This window comes from Eschrichtius robustus, chromosome 1, assembly GCF_028021215.1.
Source record: "Eschrichtius robustus isolate mEscRob2 chromosome 1, mEscRob2.pri, whole genome shotgun sequence".
In the NCBI taxonomy this organism is placed as follows: Eukaryota; Metazoa; Chordata; class Mammalia; order Artiodactyla; family Eschrichtiidae; genus Eschrichtius; species Eschrichtius robustus.
In genome coordinates, this window is record NC_090824.1 from 181,550,198 (window position 1) to 181,567,002 (window position 16,805).

The 16,805-nt window shown below is 35.3% G+C and overlaps 1 protein-coding gene across 4 annotated transcripts in view; it reads right to left on the bottom strand.

Annotated features, from left to right (window-relative positions):
- Positions 1 to 16,805, bottom strand: part of ANKRD26 (ankyrin repeat domain containing 26) — a 92,983-nt gene that overhangs the window by 36,323 nt on the left and 39,855 nt on the right. Inside the window, exons 16-23 of one of the 4 annotated variants that reach the window (XM_068560324.1) lie at positions 13,064 to 13,321; positions 10,562 to 10,622; positions 8,696 to 9,328; positions 8,299 to 8,506; positions 6,418 to 6,569; positions 3,935 to 4,105; positions 2,143 to 2,176; positions 1,718 to 1,859 (exon numbers count right to left, since the gene is read on the bottom strand). In XM_068560324.1, the coding sequence (XP_068416425.1) occupies positions 1,718 to 1,859; positions 2,143 to 2,176; positions 3,935 to 4,105; positions 6,418 to 6,569; positions 8,299 to 8,506; positions 8,696 to 9,328; positions 10,562 to 10,622; positions 13,064 to 13,321 (1,659 nt within the window). Of the gene's footprint in view, positions 1 to 1,717; positions 1,860 to 2,142; positions 2,177 to 3,934; positions 4,106 to 6,417; positions 6,570 to 8,298; positions 8,507 to 8,695; positions 9,329 to 10,551; positions 10,635 to 13,063; positions 13,322 to 16,805 lie in introns of all 4 variants that reach the window. The other 3 variants (XM_068560346.1, XM_068560335.1, XM_068560356.1) reach the window with 3 other exon arrangements.

The window sequence follows — 16,805 nt, forward strand, 5'->3', positions numbered from 1 at the left end:
ACCCCTCAATGAATAAGTGATAGAAAGAGCAGGCAGAAAATCAGCAAGGATACTGTAGACTTGAACACCACCATTCTTTTCAAGTAGCCATGGAACACTTACCAAAAAAAGACTATATTCTGGGTTATAAAATAAAGGAGTAAGTCAAAAGGATTTAAGTCATACAAAGTATGTTCACTGACCACAAAGCAATCAAATTGGAAATCAAGAACAAAAATATTTCTGGAAAATACTCCAATATTTGAAAACTAAATAACACACATCTAAATAACCCTTGGATTAAAGAGGTAATGAAAAGAGGAATTACAAAGTATTTTGAACTGAATGAAAATGAAAACATAATATATTACAATTTGTAGAATGCTGCTTACTTGCATGAAAATTTATAGCATTGAATGTCTATATTAGAAAAGAAGGTCTCAAATCAATGACCTTGGCTTCCAACATAAAAATCCAGAAAAAGAGCAAATTAGGGGACTTCCCCAATGGTTCAGTGGTTAAGGATCTGCCTTCCAATCCAGGGGATGCGGGTTTGATCCCTGGTCAGGGAACTAAAACCCCACATGCAGTGGGGCAACTAAGCCCGCCTGCTGCAACTACTGAACACGCAAGCCACAACTAGAGAGCCAGCATGCTGCAACTACAGAGCCCACACACGCTGGAGCCCACACCCCATTTGGAGTGTCACAAATACTGAGCCCACACACCACAACTAGAGAGAGAAGCCCACGCGCTGCAACGAAAGATCCCGTGTGCCGCAACTAAGACCCAACGCAGCCAAAAATAAAATAAAATAAAATAAATAAATATTTTTTAAAAAAGAGCAAAGTAAACCCAAAGCAAACAGAAGAAAGGAAATAAAAAACATCAAAGAAAAAATCAATGAGAAAAAAACAAAACAAACAAAACAAAAAAGACATGGAAAAATCAATGAGGGACTCCTCTGGTGGCACAATGGTTAAGAATCCACCTGCCAATGCAAGGGACACGGGTTTGATCCCTGGTCCGGGAAGATCCCACATGCCGCAGAGCAACTAAGCCTGTGTGCCAAAACTACTGAGCCTGCATTCTAGCGCCCGCAAGCCACAACTACTGAGTCCGCGTGCCACAACTACTGAAGCCCATGCACCTAGAACCCGTGCTCCACAACAAGAGAAGCCACAGCAATGAGAAGCCCACACACTGAACGAAGAGTAGCCCCTGCTCGCCTCAACTAGAGAAAGCCTGGGCACAGCAACAAAGACCTAACACAGCCAAAAATAAATAAATAAATAAATAAATAAATTTTTAAAAAATCAGTGAAACCAAATATGTTCAGAAGATGAATAAAAGTGATAAACCTCTAGCCAGGCTGATAATGAAAAAAAAAAAAGAGAGAGAAGGCACAAATTACTAATTTCACAGAAATGAGTAATGAGAAATTACTACAGATTCTATAGATATTAAAAGACTAACAGAGTAATATTATGAACATTATGTAAATAAATTTGACAACTCAGATGAAGTGGGTAAATTCCTGGAAAGAGGGAAATTACCAAAGCTCAATCAAGAAAGAACAAATAAACTAAATAGTCCTATATCTAAAAAAGAAACTAAAGTCCTTGTTAAAGACCTTCCCACAAAGAAAATTCCAGGCCCAAATGGCTACACTGGTGAATTCTACCAAATATTACAACAGTATACACAAAAAGGCTTTATATTTATACCATGGTCCTACCTTTACACTCCATGCCAAGTTGTTCAATTAGCAACATGGAATTCTTATAATTAGAGTAAAGCATCTGGCAATCCTCAAAAGCTGTTTCAGATGACTGAGTTAAGTCATCAAGGTCATCCATAGAATTAATTTGCTCTTTGACCTACAAATAAAAAATACTATTTCACAATGTCCCCAAAATATTTCTAAAATATACTAAGTGTACAGAGGTGATAAATATCTCTTTATTAAAGCAAAAACACAGATACTTCATAAAAGAACAGATTTTTATCAAAGGGATAACTTTATCAACAGTGTTTCTAAATTATTTTTTCAAAGTAAATGTCTCTACCACAAAGGAAGATTTTCTATTTTTCCACTATACCTTTTACACAGTAATTTTTTACTACAGGATAATATTTTTTATAATTAATTTTTTACTATACCTTGTTCTTTTCGTTAGATGTTTCCTTTGCAGCCCTAAAAAAACAAACGATTCTTTTCAGGCAAATATTAAATACTTAAAATACAAAGAATACCTAAATCTATTGTTTTTTACATAAAATCTTTGCATTGGTAATTAATTTTCTATAAAAGAGATTAAACAATAAATAGAAAGAGTAACATTAAAGGACAAAGAAAATATACCATAATAATATTAACAAAGCATTAAATTAGATCAAGCTGACAGTCAAAGGAAAAGGAAAAACATAATGTTACTTGCATTATTTGATAGGAAAAAATATACCAGGGTTTTTTGTTAGTGTCATTTTCAATAAAAATTAATTTTATGGCACTAAAACCTATTTGGAAAGTATTAAGTCCTTATATGAAAGAAACCCTTTCTTAATAATCATGATATTAGCTTTTTGAGGACTTACTATGTAACTGCTATGCATTATTATAAGCACCTTACATGTCTTAAAGGCATTTTAATCCTCACAACAATTCTGGGAGAGAGGTAATACATTAGGTCCTTTACACAGGAAGAAATGGAGCACAGAAAGGCTAAGTAACTTGCCCAAGCCCATACAGCAGATCAGCAGCAGACCCAGAATTCAAACCCAGGAAATCTGGCTTCAACACTTGTGTTTCACAATATGATGAGAAGGTAATATTTATTCTTAAGTGTTTTTAAGTGTCTAGTTATAACTATAAATAATAATTTCTGAATCTTAGACATATTTTTTAAAAATAAAAAGACTTTAGACCTAGGCAACATTGGAATTCTATTTTCAATAAAGATTTGCTTTTTGTAAAGAAATTCATCAACAGGCATTCATTCACCCATTCAGCTGTTTATTCATGCATTCAACATATACTTACTGAGCGCACAATACGTGTTAATGACACTTTTGGTACAGGAAGCATGACTTTTGTAATTTAGAACTTTATAATCCAAAAGTAATAATCTGTGATAGATTGTTACTAGTTTTTTTTTCTATCGAATATAAACAAAATCTTACCCTTTTCCCTGGAATCTAAACCACTGTGAAGTTAACATAATCTGTTTTAGAGTACCTTACAAAACCATAGCCACTCATGATGATACTGTCATCTAGAATTATCAAGGAATGATTAAATCCTACTCAGTATGGCCTAAATGTTTGTAAATTTATGATTATATAATTTTAAAAAATCTATGTATGATAGAATAACTTTTAAGTAATCATCTGCATATTCAATTATATAAGAATATTACACTTCAAAATCAATGAACAAGCCCTTACCATAAAACTATACGTGAATAGAAGTATTATGTACAATTAGTTTACTATAATATTTTAAAGATAATGTAATACAATCAATAAGCTTTCTAATATTGGACATGCAAACAAGATTAAACTGAATAAACGCGTCCTCTACTGGCTCATTTCCAACAGCATACAAACATACTCTAGAAACTCCCATCTTAACATAAAAAGAGAAAGGAAACTCCCTTGAACTCCACATTCCTCTTCAGTTACCATCCAGTTCTCTATTGCCTTTCCCAGTAAATATTCCCTAAGGAGCCATTTACACTTATTCACTACAGTCCAGCTTCCATGGGGAATATTTATTGAAACTACTTCTGGTCAAAGCCATTCGTCCTCATCTTAAACTTTCAGCAGCATTAGTCTGGTATAGTTGAGAATTCTATGTCGTGGCCTGTACACTATATTATGCTGTTCTATTTCCAGAAAAAGTATTCAGTGCTAATATTTCTTGACCTAAAAATAAAGAATTTGTAGATTTTACCTGCCATCATCCTGATCTACTCCACTTAAACTGCTGTCATCATTCATGTGTAGCAGACCACCAATCAGTGAATCAGCCTTCTCAAACACTGGTGTAATCACACATTCTTTTGATGTCCATTTTTCATTTTCATTTTTCTTTACTTCCTTCATATGCACGCCAGGACCGCTACTTTAAAAAATCCATAAAAAAGCCAATGTTTTCTAATAATTCTACTGATAAAGAATAAAAAACCAATCTTTGTAAAATTCCAACTATTACCCATCATAAGTCATTTATTAGTTCACAAGACAGTTATGAAGTACCAACCATACGTAAGCAAATACAAATTCTTGCTTCAAAGACAGATATACAATTATGATACAATGTGATATGTAAGAGTTGACATATGAAAGTTATAAGTGAACATAGGAAAGCTTTACAGAAGAGGTGAAATAAACAGAGGCGGTCATGAGGAAAAGAAAAGGGAGAAAATCATTCTACTTGGTGATTAGAATGTGAGCACAAAGATTAGGCACATGGCATCTAGGTGTTTCCTAGGAACTTGGAAGGAAAAGTACAAAATACATGGAAGGAAGCAGAGAGATGAGTCTGGAAAGACATTCTGAAGAACCTCAAGTGCTACACTGAAAAGCTGAAGTTCACTGCCTAAAAGCAATGACTCTTAGACATGGGAGTAATAATTAGATTTCTACTATATTTTTTTGTTTTGTTTTGATATATAATAATGTTTAATTTACATGATTTTTTAAAATAACATGAGGTATATATAACATGAAAGAAGAACTCAAGGAAATATCTTGGGGGGAAAATTTACTTTTAAACACCCACATGTTGGGGTCATGTCAGCATCAGGGCTGAAAAATAGGTACCTCATAGTATTCCTCCACCACCAGCAACAATCTGGCATCTATCCATGGACAAAAATGGCTTTATGGGAGTTGCAGGATCCAGCACCATACACCAAGGGACCTGGGAGGAGTCCTGCCCACCCAAGTGGTAACAGACATACAGACCACATCCCAGCTGTGGACCCTGCATGGCCCATGAACTGGCTCCAGCCACTCTTAGCAACGTCCAGGGAACCCCTGGAAAACACTGTCTTAGACAATCACCCACAGACGAGAGAGCCTTTGTGGAAATCCAGGTTTCCAGCAGAGAAGTGCCAGCATACCACTGGAACAAAAAAATGCAAGTTGGGATACATTGGAGAGGGCAGTTATTAAAGACTGGAAGAGGTGACTGCTACTTCAAATGCACAGACAGCAATGCAAAACTTCAAGTAACATGAAAAAAATCAAGAAAACATGACACTACCAAAAGATCACAATAATTTTCCAGTAACAAATCCCAAAGACATGGAGATCTGCAATCTACCTGACAGAGAATTCAAAATAGTAGTTTTAAGGAAACTCAGTGAGCTACAAGAAAACACAGAAAGACAACCCAACAAAATCAGGAAAGTAATACACAAACAAGATGAGGAGTTTAACAAAGAGATAGAAATAATAAAAAAGAACCAAATGGAAATTTTGGAGCTGAAGAATACAATGAATGAAAGGAAAAATGCAATAAAGAGCACTGACAGCAGAATGGATCAAACAGAAGAAAGAATCTGTGAGTTAAGAGATAGGAGCTTTGAAATTATCCAATCAGAGGAGAATAAAGAAAAAAAGAATGAAAAAGTGGGAAGAAAGCCTACATGAATTACCAGACACCATCAAAAGAAATAATTCATAAATCATTGCAGTTCCGGAAAGAGAAGATAGGGAGAAGGTGGCAGAAAGCTTATTTAAAGAAAAAATGGTTGAGAACTTCCTAAACCTGGGGAGAGATTTGGATATCCAAGTTCCTAAAGCTCATAGGTCACCAAACAAACTCAACTTAAAGAAATCCTCGCCAGGAGACATTATAACAAAACTGTCAAAAATCAAAGACAAAGAGAGAGTCTTAAAAGCAGCAAAAGTAAAGAGGCTTGTAAATTATAAGGGAACCCCCATAAGTCTATCAATGGATTTCAAGAGAGTAGGATGACATATTCAAAGTGCTAAAAGAAAAAAACTGCCAACCAAGAATACTCTATCCAGAAAAGTTGTCTTTCAGAAATGAAGGAGAGATAAAGACTTTCCCAAACAAACCAAAGCTGAGGGAGGTCATCACCACTAGACCTGCCTCACAAGAAATGCTGAAAGGAGTCTTCAAGCTGAAATCAAAGGACACTAATCAGTAACATAAAATATATTTAAATATACAACACACGGGTAAAGGTAAGTATACAGTCAAATCCAGAATACTCTAATACTGTAATACGGTGGTGTGTTAACCAATTAACTCTAGTATTAAGGTTAAAGGAAAAGAGTATTAAAAATAACTATAACCCTAGTAAAATATAAAATTTGTTAATCATGAACACTAGCTCAAATGAGCACTTGTTTTATAGGAAAATAACAATTATCTATTGTTAAATACTGACATAGGTTTACCTATCAGAATCTTCATTCTCCATAGTAGGAAACTGCTGGTTATTAGTTTTTCTGCTCTTTCTCTGTTGAATTAATCCACTATCATCAGCATCATATATGTTTTCTGACACTTCCATTTCACTACTTTTGTGCTTCTTCTTTTCTTCTTCAACCTTTAATGAAAGTTTGACACTACATATAATTGTTATTACTTTATTCATTATAAAGACCTTTTCATTTTCATTAATTACTTGACTCAGAGTTTGCCCCGGTTTTAAGCAATAAAAATATTTTTGTGCTTACTTTAATTTTTTTAATTACAAGTCATTGAAATTTTTGTAAATTCTGCTTCTGTTTGAGGAAAAGAAATAAAATTTTAAAAATTTCAAAAAGGACTTTCTTAATGTTGTGCAGCTATTCACATCCACTCTTCCCCGTCTGATGGCAGAGATAGAGAAATAAAGAGACAAAGACACAAAATTTGTCCTCTTCGGTCTTTACCACCTGGATTTTGCATTAAACAGCCAAATTTAGAGGATGTGACACCTTGGTAACAAAAAGGAAACATTCAGTAACAAAAAGGAAACATTCTTCTTTCTGCACTGAAGCTATTCTTCCCCCACTGCCTTTTACAATTCTTTTTTCATTTGGATCCTGGGGATATCAAAAAAGTGATGGTGTTCACTAAAATATGTGAACCAAAGTTTACCAAAAAACAGGAGTAGAGTGAAACTGATGAATTGTTAGTTAGTGTGGAATTCTGGAAAATGAGCAATGTCTCCCAATTTCACATTCAATAACCATGAAATTTTATAGCTAACGGGTATAGAAGTAATTATCTACTTTAGCCTCACGATTTACCAATAATGGGAATAAAACCAAGAAAGGTTCAATGATTTGTCCAAAGCCCCTAAAGTGGCATTTCCTAGCATTTCATGGCACCAAAAGAGATGATACAGTTCTGTAACCCTGAATCTGATAAATTACCAAATGAATTCAGCAAATCAATCAGATAAGTTAAAAGTGTGACTTTGGCAAAGTAATTTAATGCCTCAGTTGGGGGTAGGGCTCATCTCTTTTTCTTTTAAAGGAGAATATAGATTTTTGTCTATCTTTAAAACTCAGTCAATGCACCTCTTACATAAAAGAGCAAACAAACAAATTAAAAAATCTATTACTGGAAGGAAAAAAAAAACTCACCTCACGTCAAAACTCAGTTTTCTCCTTTGGAGATAAATACTGAATTTTTTTGCTGAGGGTTTATACTACCTATATGATAAAATCATACATGTCAAAACTTACCACATTTTATTAAACAACATAATGTAAAGGTCTGACTCAACAGAAACATCTGAGAGTGGTGATTAAAGAATATGTGGGAGTACATGTATTTGTTATTAAAAATATCTTGAAGTGGCCATGTTGGAATTCTAAGTGCTAAGGGATTGAGTAAAGCAGAGAAGATCACACACACTAAAGCACAATAAAGAGATTAGTTTAGCAGGAATATGTGTTTATGTCCCTTCTTTCAGTCACTGCTTCCTTCCCATACTATAGAAGTGTAATTTATATTTAAAACCCAGTAGATTAAAAAAAACCCCAAAACCCTAGCTTATTATATTTCTTAAGCAATTTCCTTTGTGCTTATTCTGGCTCAGAAGGTCACATGGTATGTAGCTAAATTAGTTTCCCAGTCCATATGAAAGACTGACAGAGAGAGACTTAGGTTGATTAAGGAACAAAAACCATGAAAATAGTTTCCTATTATTTAGATGGCAGAAGTAATCTATTTCTACACAATCACCTATTTAGCTGACCCCATTTTATTCATAAGTGGAAAATCAGAATGGATCAGATCATTGATAAAGAGAAAGAACAAAGTAGCAGCAAATGAACCTCTACCTCTTTTTGAAGTCGAATTTTCTCTTTTTCCAAAGCCAGGAACTCTACTTGTAACATGCCTATCTCATTCTTAAACCTTTGCATATCTTGCTGTAATTCTTCATTTAGATACACTTTGGATGTTCTGTTACTATTCGGTGGAGAAGAACTCCCATTTTCTAATTCAGGTCCCATGCTTTTATAGTTATTAGCACTGCAATTATCTGCAAGCAATGGCTTCTGGAACGAGTCTTGTATTGGTTTGGTTTTCTTATAAGTATTTGTAACAGCAGAAATATCACTTTTTATTTGAATCATGTGTTTGATTTCATTGGAGCGGGCAAGCCATAAATCAAAAAGTCTTTTGGGATCACTAGACTGAGGTATACATCCGATGTCTAATTTCCGATTAGTGGTATTTTGGTTCATATTTTGTAACATTTGCATATCAAACTCTTGGTCTTCTTGCACTTCAAATGCAACTACTGGGTCCCTTACTTTTTTATTTTCTGTATCATTATAAAAAATCTCCTCATTTTTGTTAAAAACATGTTCAGTGTCTGGTTTATCACTTTCATAGTCTAATTTATTTTCATTTAAATAAAGCTGTGAAGATGACTGGCAAGCATGTCCCCAGGACCCAGAGGTTAAATAAGATGGAAAAACATTTTCAAGACTGGGTTCTTTTTGTTCAGGAAATGCTTGGAATGCTAGAGAGATAGATACTCCTAATGCATCTTTTGCCTCACAGTCAGGTATATTATTTGTCAAATTAGAAGGTATTTCCTTTATGTTTGCTCCTTCTTTACGGTTATCATGTAGTGGCTCTTCCTCAGGACAAACAGTAATTTTGTATTTTTCACAAATTTCACCAAACTTCTGCTCTAACTCATTTGTGATGAGTTTTAAGTTATTTTTCCACTCTAATTTGCCTTGTTTGATCCCCATTTCCTCATACTTTTGCACACAGGGAAGTGCTGAACATACAGATATGTCCTCTCTATCACATTCCTTATTCATTTCTGGTTCTTGAGGCATTTTTTGCAGATGCAAAAGTGGAAGATTAATTGGCTTGATTTGATTTTCAGATGTCTTTTCTGTCAGGGTACATGTTTGTAAAATAACTTTATCCTTAAGTAATCAAGTACGGACAAAGAAAAATTAGAAAATAATTAAAATTTAACCGTTAAACTTCTTAATCTATGTTTAGCTACTCACAAATCACTGGATTACAACTAAGAAGTGAAAAATAACTTGCCTTAGCCTAAAACAGGAGAAAAACATGAACTCACAAACCCAATTTTGTCACTGTTTGTTTGAACTAAATAATTTGTATATGTTAAATCTACCAAAAATGAATTAGGAGATGATTTTTAATGTTACAAAGCCTTCCTTACTTAAAAATATTTCACCTCACCTTACCTTAAAGAGTCCCTATGTGCACGTAAGGATTTTTTTTTAAGGACTAGTAACTGGAGAATAGACAAACCATAAATTACTAGGAGCCAAAATCAATTAACACCAATCAGAAAGAGGAACAAATTCCTAAATTTTAATGCAAATTATATACTATGATAGTATTATACATTGATATAATACCTGCTTTCATTCAGTTATATTATATTCTAATATCCACTAATGAAAGTGGATAAAACATTGTTTAATAATATTTACTGGTTTCCTACCCTGAAATGAAATAATTAGAAAGTTATTGTTTGTACCCTAACAACAAAGGTCCAATTCTGGAAGGTTTGATTCCTTAATAGGCAATTGGGTTGATTGTATGACCCCTTCTCTCCCTGAATGTAGATCCTTAGGTCGATTATATGGAGATCACAAGACAGAATAAATCTTTAATCTTGGCATTAGTGACTGGCAATTTGAAACTGCAAATTTTGAACAGCTGGGAATGATTTCTCCTTCCATGACTCTAACTCATGGACCATCATTGACATATTGTTCATAATTTCAACTGCTTAATCATACGATTCAGTATTTGATTATCACCTTCTTTATCATGTAAGGAAGAAGCAAACAATATTCAGGAAATTGTTTTGCCTCAATTCCAAGGACAAAGTTTAACTACAAATTATAATAGATTCTAACAATATTTTAAGCTTTGTAATTAAAGCACTATAAAAACTAAATATTAAATTATTATCTATCGATTCTAAGAGGTTAATTTTGAAAGGTAATTTCATTTGAACTCTGTTATGTTGTTAAAGCATAGAAAACAATATTGAGCCAGAAATTTACATCTACATTTTTACATACCTGTGAGTGGTTATTTTCACTTCCATCAAGCCTTTCTTGTGCTTCCTCCGAAGTTATTTCTAAGTCTAGTTCTGCTGACAAATCTATATGTTTAGTTAAAATTAACTACTTAGAACAGTTAGATAAAAGACATAATCTTTATAAAAATAGATTTAAAAAATTTTATCAAATGACAATTTAAATTAAGTTTAATCTTTAGCTGAATATTTACTTCTTTAAGAAATACTTCTAATTACCTAAAACTTCAACAAACCATCTGGGAAATACCAGATGTCACCAGGTTACAGGCACACAAACATCTCAAAGATTCATTTACAAATTCATCCACCAAACATCAACGAACAGAACAATCAAAAGCCAAACAAAATTTAAAAACACAGAACAAACATATAAAGTCACAATACACTCTGTTCTCTACTTCATACTAGTACTTATTTAACAACACCCCAAGCTTCAACTGCAACGTTATTCATGGTTTCCAAGATTACTGTTACTTTTCATGCTTTTATCAGTTCCTTAATCTAAAATGTTTTCCTCTACTCTTCTGACAAATTTCTTTTCATCTTTTAAGACTCAGCCTGCTTGGTGAAGTCCTCCTTGATTACAGCTCTCTTTCCCCAAATAGGTATCTCTTTCCCAGTAGCTACCTTAGTACTTTATAGATTTTTCTAGTGTATCTTTATCACCTGAACTGTAAATTATTTCTTCACGTCTATCCTCTTTGCTCCTAGACTGTAGAGGACAAGCTCTTGAAATCATCTTTGTATAAAGTCTTTTTTTACTCAATAATTACTTATTGAGTTCCTGCTCAGTACTAAACATTTGCAGTTTAAAGAAGAATGTAGATAAAAGGTGTCAGGGATGGCTTTTCTAGAGATAATGCCTGAGCTGAGACTTACACAGTGAGGTCAGTCAGATTCAAGGGAATAGAGGGCAGGAAAGGGAGAGAGCATGGAAAGCTGTAGCAAGACAGGGAGAGAAGCATACATAAAACAGGGTGAATATTTGTCTAAAATACAGGGATAGAGCATCACCAGCAGTTCAGAATTCCAGAGCAAAGGACAGAAAAAAGGGCTAGAGAGGGAGAGTCAGGTAGAAGTTAGATTATGAAAGCCTCTTGTCATTCTAAGATGGCTGGACATTAATATGCTTTAAAGAGTGGTTCACGATCACTGGTGCATTTGAGATAGATCACTCTAAATGCTGCGGGAGGGATGAATTTGAAGGCCATACAAATAAATAGAGGGAGATGAATTTGATGGCATTATAATGCAAAAAAGATGATGCAGGCCTACACGGAGGGACTGTTTCCAGAAATATTTAGGATATAAAATTACCAGGACCCAGCATAGAATAAATCTTTAGTAAATTAATAAATGCACGAATCCTGGGTCCCTCAAGAACTAGACTCTGCTTATTACTTTATAAAAGGTATCAACTGAGAAGAGAAATGATCTGCATGAACTGTTTTAAGTTGCTTGTATTTAGTGTCCAGTTTTCCTGTTTCATATCTTCCTGTGTTGAGGGGGCTCGTATAGGTGTTTCATTTGAATTCGTGCTTCTTGGACCTACCAAGCTCATGGAGAAATGAGAGCAAACAAGTCACTTGTATAGATAAAAAAAACTTTGAGTTTATAGCTTGTAGTCACTACTCCAGGAGTTAACTGAGAACCTTTTGTAAATGTAACATTAATTCTACAGGTAAGGAAAGACAAGAAGATAAAACTATAGGACTGAAAAAAGAAAACAGTGTATGATTTATTACTATAGCCCTGATCATATGACTGATTCAGGGCACTAAATTAATTGGTATTTATGTAGAACATATATTAGATGTGGTTAATCAATAGACTGGGCATCCTAGTAGAGTTAGGATTGATTTTCCATATACTATTTTTAAATGATCAGCACTCCTTAAAACCAATATCCCTTGTGAACTATTAATTCATTAAAAATAATAAGTTGATATACTATGTGGACACAGCTAAGAAGGAGGGACTATGTAGCAATCCCCAATGATGCCCATTACCGTTGGGAAAGCCAATTCTAAAATATATAAACTCAGAGAAAATACAAGAAATAGTTTAGTATTTGGTTTTGGAGGTGCTCTTTTAGTTACACTGAATATAGTTATAACTAATACTAATGAATTCAGAGATAAACAAAAATAAAGCTAAGAAACTACATTTTGAGAAGGGAATCTTGAGATGTCTACCTAGGTTTCCCAACTAGTCGCAAAGTTCTAAATATAATCCTGCTACCCACTCTCAGGTGTATGCTAAATACTAGCCTAACGAACTTATTCTCTCTCCTAATTCTCTTTGTTATTTATTATGTTGCTTTGGTCAGAGGAAGAATGCAAACGTCTTGCTAAAAGACGTTTGGCTGCAGGTTGAATAAAAGGAGTAAACACAAAGCAGATTTTGCCACAAAATGATTTTGGAAACATCAGGATTATGGAGAAGCCATGCCAAGGTGGCCTACGGTTGAGTGCTCTGTGCTTATTTATTACCTTGTTTGCTTTCTCTGTTTTCTGGCAGTTGTGACTCACACAGGTCATGGAGCGTGTAATTCCCTAACAGAAACACCGCTCCAATATTAATCTTTTCTTTATCTATTAAGGTCATCTGTCCAAATTCTGTGGATGCTGACTGATTTTTGGTCATTGATTGTGAGACAAATGGATATTTATCATCAACTTTCAAATGCCCGGCTCTTTGACAAGTCTCATTATTGAGCGTCAAACTAGCAGAATCCCAATCTGAAAAATCTGAAAACAAAGTTTCCGTTTATTAGAATGTGAATACTAATACAAATTTGACTAACCTGAACAAATTCTTTCTTCAGAGAAGCAGTCCCATGTCCTCCTCTCCCCCCAAACACACTACTCCTTCCTAGCTTATTGTATCTTACACGTCATTGCCATTCATATAGATACGCTAACTACTGTCTCTCATTTTTTCTACTTTTTAATTTTCTAGTATTACTTACTTTGATTCACTCATCAATCTCTATTACATATTCTGTATACCATGAGAGCTTTATTAATAATTAAGTTTCTTCAACATACGAATTTTTTCATTAACAAAATTATGTCTAACCATTTATTTTATGTTTAAATATGCATGACAGTATTGTGTGTTCCAGAGACATGGGTTTTAAAAAATCTTTTAATGAATGGTACTATTTTAATTACAATGAGATGGTCTTTCCTCAATGTACCAATATCTTCAGAACTCATTTTAGAAGCCTTGGATAAATATCATAAACTTACATAAGAAATGATAGCCTTGAGTGACTAATTGTTTCCAGGTAAAAATAGGATAAGTCTAGGTCCACACTAGATCCAAAGAGCATACAGTGCCATAAGACAGGAAATGAATACATAACAAAAATATTTTTCTTTTTTTTAAACAAACTAAAATTGTCAGATTTAAATTTCTTAAGACAAATCAGAGCTGAACCAAGATGGTGGAGTAGAAGGACGTGCTCTCACTCCCTCTTGTGAGAACACCAGAATCACAGCTAGGTGCTGGACAATCATCGACAGGAAGACACTGGAACTCACCAAAAAAGATACCCCACATCCAAAGACAAAGGAGAAGCCACAATGAGATGGTAGGAGGGGCCCATTCACAGCAAAATCAAATCCCATAACTGCTGGGTGGGTGACTCATAGACTGGAGAACACTTATACCACATAAGTCCACCCACTGGAGTGAAGGTTCTGAGCCCCACGTCACGCTTCCCAACTTGGGGGTCCGGCAATGGCAGGAGGAGTTCCTAGAGAATCAGACTTTGAAGCCTAGTGGGATTTGATTGCAGGACTTCGACAGGACTGGGGGAAACAGAGACTCCACTCTTGGAGGGCACACACAAAGTACTGTGCACATCGGGACCCAGGGGAAGGAGCAATGAACCCAGGGGAGACTGAACCAGACCTACCTGCTAGTGTTGGAGGGTCTCCTGCAGAGGCGGGGGGTGGCTGTGGCTCACCATGGGGACAAGGACACTGGCAGCAGAAGTTCTGGGAAGTACTCCTTGGCGTGAGCCCTCCCAGAGTCTGCCATTAGCCCTACCAAAGAGCCCAGGTAGCCTCCACTGTTGGGTTGCCTCAGGCCAAACAACCAACAGGGAGGGAACCCAGCCCCACCCATCAGCAGTCAAGCGGATTAAAGTTTTACTGAGCTCTGCCCACCAGAGCAACAGTCAGCTCTACTGACCACCAGTCCCTCCCATCAGGAAACCTGCATAAGCCTCTTAGATAGCCTCATCCACCAGAGGGCAGACAGCAGAAGCAAGAAGAACTACAATCCTGCAGCCTGTGGAACAAAAACCACATTCACAGAAAGATAGACAAGATGAAACGGCAGAGGGCTATATACCAGATGAAGGAACAAGATGAAACTCCAGAAAAACAACTAAATGAAGTGGAGACAGGCAACCTTCCAGAAAAAGAATTCAGAATAATGATAGTGAAGATGATCCAGGACCTTGGAAAAACAATGGAGGCAAAGATAGAGAAGATGCAAGAAATGTTTAACAAAGACCTAGAAGAGTTAAAGAACAAACAAACAGAGAGGAACAATACAATAACTGAATTGAAAACTACACTAGAAGGAATCAATACCAGAATAACTGAGGCAGAAGAACAGATAAGTGACCTGTAAAACGGAGTGGTGGGATTCACTGCTGCAGCAGAGAATAAAGAAAAAAGAATGAAAAGAAATGAAGACAGCCTAAGAGACCTCTGAGAAAACATTAAACGCAACAACATTCACATTATAGGGGTCCCAAAAGGAGAAGAGAGAGAGAAAGGACCAGAGAAAATATTTGCAGAGATTATAGTCGAAAACGTCCTCAACATGGGAAAGGAAATAGCCACCCAAGTCCAGGAAGTGCAGCGAGTCCCATACAGGATAAACCCAAGGAGAAATACGCCAAGACACATAGTAATCAAATTGGCAAAAATTAAAGACAAAAATTATTGAAAGCAGCAAGGGAAAAATGACAAATAAAATACAAGGGAACTCCCATAAGGGTAACAGCTGATTTCTCAGCAGAAACTCTCAAGCCAGAAGGGAGTGGCATGATATATTTAAACTGATGAAAGGGAAGAACCTACAACCAAGATGACTATACCCGGCAAGGATCTCATTCAGATTCCATGGAGAAATCAAAAGCTTTACAGACAAGCAAAAGCAAAGAGAATTCAGCACCACCGAACCAGCTCTACAACAAATGCTAAAGAAACTTCTCTAAGTGGGAAACACAAGAAAAGAAAAGCACCTACAAAAACAAACCCAAAAGAATTAAGAAGATGGTCAAAGGAACATACATATTGATAATTACCTTAAACGTGAATGGATTAAATGCTCCAACCAAAAGACACAGGTTTGCTGAATGGATACAAAAACAAGACCCCTATATATGCTGTCTACAAGAGACCCACTTCAGACCTAGGGACACATACAGACTGAAAGTGAGGGGATGGAAAAAGATATTCCATGCAAATGGAAAGCAAAAGAAAGCTGGAGTAGCAATACTCATGTCAGATAAAATAGACTTTAAAATAAAGAATGTTACAAGAGACAAAGAAGGACACTATATAATGATCAAGGGATCAATCCAGGAAGAAGATAAACCAATTATAAATATATATGCACCCAACATAGGAGCACCTCAATACGTAAGGCAACTGCTAACAGCTATAAAAGAGGAAATCGACAGTAACACAATAATAGTGGGGGACTTTAACACCTCACTTACACCAATGGACAGATCATCCAAAGTGAAAATAAATAAGGAAACAGAAGCTTTAAATGACACAATAGACCAGATAGATTTAATTGATATTTATAGGACATTCCATCCAAAAACAGCAGATTACACTTTCTCCTCAAGTGCGCACGGAACACTCTCCAGGATAGATCACATCTTGGGTCATAAATCAAGCCTCAGTAAATTTAAGAAAATTGAAATCATATCAAGCATCTTTTCTGACCACAACGCTATGAGATTAGAAATGAATTACAGGGAAAAAAACGTAAAAAACACAAACACATGGAGGCTAAACAATACGTTACTAAATAACCAAGAGATCACTGAAGAAATCAAAGAGGAAATCAAAAAATACCTAGAGACAAAAGACAATGAAAACACAACAATCCAAAACATATGGGATGCAGCAAAAGCAGTTCTAAGAGGGAAGTTTATAGCTATACAAGCTTACCTCAAGAAACAAGAAAAATCTC